This window comes from Oncorhynchus mykiss, chromosome 10, assembly GCF_057628025.1.
Source record: "Oncorhynchus mykiss isolate SJ-2025 chromosome 10, ASM5762802v1, whole genome shotgun sequence".
NCBI classification, from domain to species: domain Eukaryota; kingdom Metazoa; phylum Chordata; class Actinopteri; order Salmoniformes; family Salmonidae; genus Oncorhynchus; species Oncorhynchus mykiss.
The window spans coordinates 206,027-215,000 of record NC_143031.1 but is presented as its reverse complement, the minus strand read 5'-3'; the positions used below and the strand labels follow the sequence as shown (position 1 = coordinate 215,000).

General features: G+C 46.9%; 1 protein-coding gene across 10 annotated transcripts in view; it reads left to right on the top strand.

Moving 5' to 3' along the window:
- The window catches only part of LOC110533228 (baculoviral IAP repeat containing 2), an 86,451-nt gene that overhangs the window by 45,036 nt on the left and 32,441 nt on the right, over window positions 1–8,974 (top strand). For 9 of the 10 annotated variants that reach the window (XM_036989432.2, XM_090188739.1, XM_090188735.1 and 6 more), the window contains 2 exons: window positions 1,400–1,499; window positions 6,430–6,508. In XM_036989432.2, the coding sequence (XP_036845327.2) occupies window positions 1,400–1,499; window positions 6,430–6,508 (179 nt within the window). Of the gene's footprint in view, window positions 1–1,399; window positions 1,500–4,183; window positions 4,267–6,429; window positions 6,509–8,974 lie in introns of those variants that run through there. The other variant, XM_090188740.1, reaches the window with a different exon arrangement.

The following is an 8,974-nucleotide window of genomic DNA, read 5'->3' as shown; positions in this document are numbered from 1 at the left end:
TGTGTGTTGCAGGGCGTAATGATGGTGTGTGTGTTGCAGGGCGTAATGGTGGTGTGTGTGTTGCAGGGCGTAATGGTGGTGTGTGTGTTGCAGGGCGTAATGGTGTGTGTGTGTTGCAGGGCGTAATGGTGTGTGTGTGTTGCAGGGCGTAATGGTGGTGTGTGTGTTGCAGGGCGTAATGGTGGTGTGTGTGTGTGTGTGTTGCAGGGCGTAATGATGTGTGTGTGTTGCAGGGCGTAATGGTGGTGTGTGTGTTGCAGGGCGTAATGGTGGTGTGTGTGTTGCAGGGCGTAATGGTGGTGTGTGTGTTGCAGGGCGTAATGGTGGTGTGTGTGTGGCAGGGCGTAATGGTGGTGTGTGTGTGGCAGGGCGTAATGGTGGTGTGTGTGTTGCAGGGCGTGATGGTGTGTGTGTGTGTTGCAGGGCGTGATTGTGTGTGTGTTGCAGGGCGTAATGGTGTGTGTGTGTTGCAGGGCGTAATGGTGGTGTGTGTGTTGCAGGGCGTAATGGTGGTGTGTGTGTGTGGCAGGGCGTAATGGTGGTGTGTGTGTGGCAGGGCGTAATGGTGGTGTGTGTGTTGCAGGGCGTAATGGTGATGGTGTGTGTGTGCGTTGCAGGGCGTGATGGTGTGTGTGTGTGCGTTGCAGGGCGTAATTGTTGTGTGTGTGTGTGTGTTGCAGGGCGTAATGATGGTGTGTGTGTTGCAGGGCGTAATGGTGGTGTGTGTGTTGCAGGGCGTAATGGTGGTGTGTGTGTTGCAGGGCGTAATGGTGTGTGTGTGTTGCAGGGCGTAATGGTGTGTGTGTGTGTGTTGCAGGGCGTAATGGTGGTGTGTGTGTGTGTGTGTTGCAGGGCGTAATGATGTGTGTGTGTTGCAGGGCGTAATGATGTGTGTGTGTTGCAGGGCGTAATGGTGGTGTGTGTGTTGCAGGGCGTAATGGTGGTGTGTGTGTTGCAGGGCGTAATGGTGGTGTGTGTGTTGCAGGGCGTAATGGTGGTGTGTGTGTGGCAGGGCGTAATGGTGGTGTGTGTGTGGCAGGGCGTAATGTTGGTGTGTGTGTTGCAGGGCGTAATGGTGATGGTGTGTGTGTGTGTTGCAGGGCGTGATGGTGTGTGTGTTGCAGGGCGTAATGGTGTGTGTGTGTGTTGCAGGGCGTAATGATGGTGTGTGTGTTGCAGGGCGTAATGGTGGTGTGTGTGTTGCAGGGCGTAATGGTGGTGTGTGTGTTGCAGGGCGTAATGGTGGTGTGTGTGTTGCAGGGCGTAATGGTGGTGTGTGTGTTGCAGGGCGTAATGGTGGTGTGTGTGTTGCAGGGCGTAATGGTGGTGTGTGTGTTGCAGGGCGTAATGGTGGTGTGTGTGTTGCAGGGCGTAATGATGGTGTGTGTGTGTGTTGCAGGGCGTAATGATGACGTGAAGTGTTTCTGCTGTGACGGGGGTCTGAGATGCTGGGAGTCAGGTGACGACCCCTGGGTGGAGCACGCCAAATGGTTCCCTAGGTAACCACCCATTACATCACTGCCGTCTTGGTCCAGTTCCTGCCTGACCTAGATAAAAAGGCACCAATGGCTGTGTGCCACGTCATGGATTAGACAGTCGGGCCTCAAATTGTTATATCATACTGTATGATGTGGTTAGCTGATATGTTAAACACTTATCCAGGCTTTGTTAGGCTGCGGTCCAAACCCTTAAGACACACCCTCGTCCACTTACCCGCCTTATGCCCTTGAGGGAATCCCCGTCACCATCTTGGAGGGCGGTCCAAATAATTAGCCAAGCAAGGGAAGTTTGCAACATAAACCCCTCGGCCCTCATTTTTAGTGGGCTTTTCGTGTGTATAATGATGTTCACTCCGAGCCTGAAACTTCCCATAATTCAATTCACCACGATTGAACATCCGCTAAGAAAAGTCCCCGAAAACGTAAAAACAACATCCATGGAGAAGTCAACATGCAAAAGTAAAAACAAATGCAAATAAGTTACAAATTGTGCTACTAACGCACATGATGGCACAAACACGTCTCGTAAAAAGTAAATATGTTTTTGTTTGGTTTTGGGAAATTGTAGAAATATTTTTTTTTCCTTCAGAAGTTCTAGCTAGGCAGGCTAACGTTAGCTAGCAAATTAATTAGTTAACTATCACACAGTAGGCATCTATTAATAATTATATAGTTAATATAAGTAGACATGCAATTATAATTGGCTGTAGAGCATATAAAGCACCCATAAGCTACCGGTGGCTGAAAACACACTCATCGCGGGATGAATGAGTGACGAATTTCCGGCCAAGGGCGGTCCATTTAAAATGAAATCCTTCCTCCCTCGCCCTGCGGGTGTAAACTCGTCAGACGTCATCAGAAGTCTCCACTTAATTTGAGGGCTGAGGGGAGAGGGTGTGTCTTAAGTGTTTGGACCGCAGCCTAAGATCTGCCGTGTGTCTGCAATGCAACCAGGCAGGAACTCAACGTGTGTGTGTTAGGTACTGCGAGTGCCTTCAAAGTATTCACACCCATTGACCTTTTCCACATTTTGTTGTTACAAAGTGGATTTGTCTTTTATTTTTGTCAACGATCTACACAAAATACCCGAGTGTTAACTATTGTAAAAAAATATATAATAATAGGAAAATTAATCACTAATACAGTATAACTTGATCAGTATTCAACCCCCGGAGTCAATCACCATCTTCTCAAAATTCTCGTCAAATTTCTGGATAAACAATAGCCTAAAACACAAGGCCAAATATACACCAGAGTTTTTATTTTTATCTCACCTTTATTTAACCAGGTAGGCCAGTTGAGAACAAGTTCTCATTTCCAACTGCGACCTGGCCAAGATGAAGCAAAGCAGTGCGACACAAACAACAACACAGTTACACATAAACAAACGTAGGTTCAAGAACAATAGATAAGTATATATACATTGAGTGCAAATGTAATAAGATTAGGGAGGTAATGCAATAAATAGGCTGTAGAGGTGAAATAATTACAATTTAGCATTAACACTGGAGTGATCGATGTGCAGATGATGAATGTGCAAGTAGAGATACTGGGGTGCAAAGGAGCAAAAAATAAATGACAATATGGGGATGAGGTAGTTGGGTGGGTTATTTACAGATGGGCTGTGTACAGGTGCAATGATCGGTAAGCTGCTCTGACATCTGATGCTTAAAGTTAGTGAGGGAGATATGAGTCTCCAGCTTCGGTGATTTTTTGCAATTCGTTCCAGTCATTGGCAGCAGAGAACTGGAAGGAAAGGCAGCCAAATTAGTAGTTTGCTTTGGGGATGACCAGTGAAATATACTTGCTGGAGCACGTGCTATGGGTGGGTGCTGCTATGGTGACCAGTGAGCTGAGATAAGGCAGAGCTTTACCTAGCAAAGACTTATAGATGACCTGGAGCCAGTGGGTTTGGCGACGAATATGAAGCAAGGGCCAGCCAACGAGAGCATACAGGTCGCATTGGTGGGTAGTATATGGGGCTTTGGTGAGTATTGGTGGGTAGTATATGGGGCTTCGGATGACACTGTGATAGACTACATCCAGTTTTCTGAGTAGAGTGTTGGAGGTTGTTTTGTAAATGGCATCGCCGAAGTCAAGGATCGGTAGGATAGTGCGTTTTACGAGGGTATGTTTGGCAGCATGAGTGAAGAATGCTTTGTTTCAAGATTTAATTTTGGATTGGAGATGCTTACTGTGAGTCCGGAATGAGCGTTTACAGTCTAACCAGACATCTAGGTATTTGTAGTTGTCCACGTATTCTAATTCAGAACCGTCCAGAGTAGTGATACTAGACAGGCGGGCGGGTGCGGGCAGCGATCGTCCAAAGAAGGGCCAGAAGTATACAGAATGGTATTGTCTGCGTAGAGGTGGATCAGAGGATCACCAGCAGCAAGAGCGACATCATTGATGTATACAGAGAAGAGATTCGGCCCGAGAATTGAACCCTGTGGCACCCTCATAGAGACTGCCAGAGGCCCGGACAACAGGCCCTCCGATTTGACACGCTGAACTCTGTCTGAGAAGTAGTTGGTGAACCAGGCGAGGCAGTCATTTGAGAAACCAAGGCTGTTTAGTTTGCCGATAAGAATGTGGTGATTGACAGAGTCGAAATCCTTTGCAAGGTTGATGAAGACAGCTGCACAGTATTGTCTTTTAACGATTGCGTTTATGATATTGTTTAGGAGCTTGAGCGTGGCTGAGGCGCAACCATGACCAGCTCGGAAACCAGATTGCATAGCGGAGAAGGTACGGTGGGATTCGAAATGGTCAGTAATCTGTTTAACTTGGCTTTCGAAGACTTTAGAAAGGCAGGGTGGGATAGATATAGATCTGTAACAGTTTGGTTCTAGAGTGTCTTCCCCTTTGAAGAGGGGGATGACCGCGGCAGCTTTCCAATCTTTCTAGATCTTTGACGATACGAAAGAGTTTTTTAACAGGCTAGTAATAGGGGTTGCAACAATTTGCGGCAGAGCATTTTAGAAAAAGAGGGTCCAGATTGTCGAGCCCAGCTGATTTGTTGGGGTCCAGATTTTGCAACTCTTTCAGAACATCAGCTATCTGGATTTTGGGTGAAGGAGAAATGGGTTTGGGCAAGTTTGGGCAAGTTGCTGTGGGGGGTGCAGGGCTGTTGACCAGAGTAGGGGTAGCCAGGTGGAAAGCATGGCCAGACGTAGAAAAATCCTTATTGAAATTCTCAATTATCGTGAATTTATCGGTGGTGACAGTGTTTCCTAGTCTCAGTGCAGTGGGCAGCTGGGAAGAGGTGCTTTTATTCTCCATGGACTTTAGTGTCCTAGAACTGCCTGTGTATATTGGTTCCTAACTTCCCTGAAAAGTTGCATATCGTGGGGGCTATTCAATGCTAATGCAATATGCCACCGGATGTTTTTGTGCTGGTCAAGGGCAGACAGGTCTGGAGTGAACCAAGGGCTATATCTGTTCCTGGTTCTACATTTTTTGAATGGGGCATGCTTATTTAAGATGGTGAGGAAAGCACTTTTAAAAAATAACCAGGAATCCTCTACTGGCAGAATGAGATCAATATCCTTCCAGGATACCCGGGCCAGGTCGATTAGAAAGGCCTGCTCGCAGAAGTGATTTAGGGAGCGTTTGACAGTGATGAGGGGTGGTCGTTTGACCGTGAACCCATTACGGATGCAGGCAATGAGGCAGTGATTGCTGATCCTGGTTGAAGACAGCGGAGGTGTATTTAGAGGGCAGGTTGGTCAGGATGATATCTATGAGTGTGCGTGTGTTTACGTATTTAGGGTTATACGTGGTAGGTTCCATGATAATTTGTGTGAGATTGAGGGCATCAAGCTTAGATTGTAGGATGCCCGGGATGTTAAGCATGTCCCAGTTTAGATCACCTAGCATTACAAGCTGTGAAGATTGATGGGGGGCAATCAATTCACATATGGTGTCCAGGGCACAGCTGGGGGCAGAGGGTGGTCTATAGCAAGCGGCAACATTGAGGGACTTATTTCTAGATAGCTGAATTTTTGGAAGTAGAAGCTTGAATTGTTTTGGTACAGACCTGGATAGTATGACAGAACTCTGCAGGCTGTCTCTGCAGTAGATTGCATCTCCGCCCCCATTGGCAGTTCTATCTTGTTGGAAAGTGTTATAGTTAGGGATGGAAAAGCCAGGACTTTTGGTGGCCTTCCGGACATCCGGATTGGCAGAGTGTGCTAAGGCAGTGAATAAAACAAACTTGGGGAGGAGACTTCTAATGTTAACATACATGAAACCAAGGTGGCTTTTATGGTTACAGAAGTCAACAAATGAGAGCGCCTGGGGAATGGGAGTGGAGCAAGGCACTGCAGGGCCTGGGGAATGGGAGTGGAGCAAGGCACTGCAGGGCCTGGGGAATGGGAGTGGAGCTAGGCACTGCAGGGCCTGGGGAATGGGAGTGGAGCTAGGCACTGCAGGGCCTGGGGAATGGGAGTGGAGCTAGGCACTGCAGGGCCTGGGGAATGGGAGTGGAGCAAGGCACTGCAGGGCCTGGGGAATGGGAGTGGAGCTTGGCACTGCAGGGCCTGGGGAATGGGAGTGATGCTGGGCACTGCAGGGCCTGGGGAATGGGAGGGGAGCTGGGCAAAAAAAAGTTTGAAATATCCAATAAATGTCGTTCCACTTCATGATTGTGTCCCACTTGTTGTTGATTCTTCACAAAAAAATACAGTTTTATATCTTTATGTTTGAAGCCTGAAATGTGGCAAAAGGTCGCAAAGTTCAAGGGGGCCGAATACTTTCGCAAGGCACTGTATATTAATGTGACTATGGTAACCTGCCAGTATATATTAATGTGACTGGTAACCTGTCAGTATATATTAATGTAACTATGGTAACCTCCAGGTGTCAGCATATATTAATGTAACTATGGTAACCTGACAGTATATTTTAATGTAACTATGGTAACCTCCAGGTGTGTGTACCTGCTCCAGGAGAAAGGTCAGGAGTTTGTCCATCAGATCCAGGCTCGCTTCCCTCGCCTCTTTGAACAGGTAACACCTGCTTATACACCTTATTCACACCATTGTTTATTTACCAACAATCACATTTTCTAACGGGCTAGGCATTGAAATGGCCTGTTGAAGCAAAAACAGAACTCTTCCTAAAGTGTAGAAACGTCCTAAAGTGTAACTGCTAAACATGGGGCGGCAGGTAGCCTAGTGGTTAGAGTGCTGAGCCAGTAACCAGCAGGTAGCCTAGTGGTTAGAGCGCTGAGCCAGTAACCAGCAGGTAGCCAAGTGGTTAGAGCGCTGAGCCAGTAACCAGCAGGTAGCCAAGTGTTTAGAGCGCTGAGCCAGTAACCAGCAGGTAGCCTAGTGGTTAGAGCGCTGAGCCAGTAACCAGCAGGTAGCCTAGTGGTTAGAGCGCTGAGCCAGTAACCAGCAGGTAGCCTAGTGGTTAGAGTGCTGAGCCAGTAACCAGCAGGTAACCTAGTGGTTAGAGCGCTGAGCCAGTAACCGAAAGGTTGCTAGATTGAATCTCTGAGCTGACGAGGTAAAAATCTGTGGTTCTGCCCCTGAAGAAGGCAGTTAACCCACTGTTCATAACTGATTTGCCTAGTTAATAAATAAAGGTAAAAAAATAAATATAAAAAACCTACTCACTAAAACTAAGTTATGTTATTTTGGATACCCTGAAGAGCTAGTGTATTGTCATTGTTATCTGCCCTGATTATAAAAATACCTAACTGTTTATTAGCCGTCTGGTAGAACATTGAGCTGTGAATAAAGTAGGGATGTTCACGGTTAATCGAATATCCGGATATCCAAATGGACTTGTGTTCATTTTTTGTAGTGTTTTTTTCCCAGCCTATTTTATCAGTGAAAAGCTTTGTTATAAATGAAATTACATTATCCTTGTGACATTGTTACATAAAACGATATACACTATATATACAAAGTATGTGGACACTCCTTCAAATTAGTTGATTCGGCTATTTCAACCACACTCGTTGCTGACAAGTGCTTAAAATCAAGCACACCGCCATGCAATCTCCATAGACAAACATTGGCAGTAGAATGGCCTTACTGAAGAGCTCAGTGACTTTCAATGTGGCACTGTCATAGGATGCCACCTTTCCAACGAGTCAGTTTGTCAAATTTCAGCCGTGCTGGAGCTGCCCCAGTCAACTGTAAGTGCTTTTATTGTGAAGTGGAAGCGTGTAGGAGCAACAATAGCTCAGCCACGAAGTGGTAGGCCACACAAGCTCAAGAACGGGACCGCCAATTGCTGTCCTCGGTTGCAACACTCACTACTGAGTTCCAAACTGCCTCTGGAAGCAACACAATAACGGTTTGTCGGGAGTGTCATGAAATGGGTTTCCATGGCCGTGCAGCCGCACACAAGCCTAAGATCACCACGCGCAATACCAAGCATCAGCTGGAGTGGTGTAAATCTCGCCGCCATTGGACTTTGGAGCAGTGGAAACATGTTATCTGGAGTTATGAATCACTCTTCATTATCTGGCAGTCCGACGGCCGACTCTGGGTTTGGTGGATGCCAGGAGAACGCTACCTGCCCCAATGCATAGTGCTAACTGTAAAGTTTGGTGGAGGAGGAATAATGGTCTAGGGCTGTTTTTCATGGTTTGAGCTAGGCCCCTTAGTTCCAGGGAAGGGAAACCTTTACGCTACAGCATACGATGACATTCTAGACAATTCTGTGCTTCCAACTTTGTGGCAACAGTTTGTGGAAGGCCCTTTCCTGTTTCAGTATGACAATGCCCCTGTGCACAACGCGAGATCCAGACTGAAATGGTTTGTCGAGATCAGTGTTGAAGAACTTGACTGGCCTGCATATAGCCCTGACCTCAACCCAATCAAACACCTTTGGGTTGAAATGGAACGCCGACTGCGAGCCAGGCCTAATCGGTCAACATCAGTGCCCGACCTCTCTAATGCTCTTGTGGCTGAATGGAAGCAAGAAGATACTTGCTTGGGCCAGGTGTGCCAAGCTTGTAGTGTCATACCCCTGAAGACTTGAAGCTAATCGCTGCTAAAGGTGCATCAACAAAGTACTGAGTAAAGCTTCTGAATACTTAAGTAAAAGTAGCCAACAAGTGCTCAGCATATGTGGGAACTCTTTCAAGACTCTTGGAAAAGCCTTACAGGTGAAGCTGATTGAGAGAATGCCAAGATTGTGCAAAGCTGTCATCAAGGCGCTGGGTAGCTATTTGGTTAAATATTTAGTCTTAAGGTTTGGGGGTAGAAGCTGTTCAGGGTCCTTCCTGTTGGTTCCAGACTTGGTACATCGGTACCATGCGGTAGCAGAGAGAACAGTCTATGACTTGGGTGGATGGAGTCTTTGACCATTTTTAGGGCCTTCCTCTGACACCGCCTGGTTTAGAGGTCCTGGATGGCAGGGAGCCTTGATCCCAGTGATCAAATCAAATTGTATTGGACACATACACCAGCAGATGTTGATGCGAGTGTAGCGAAATGCTTGTGCTTCTAGTTCTG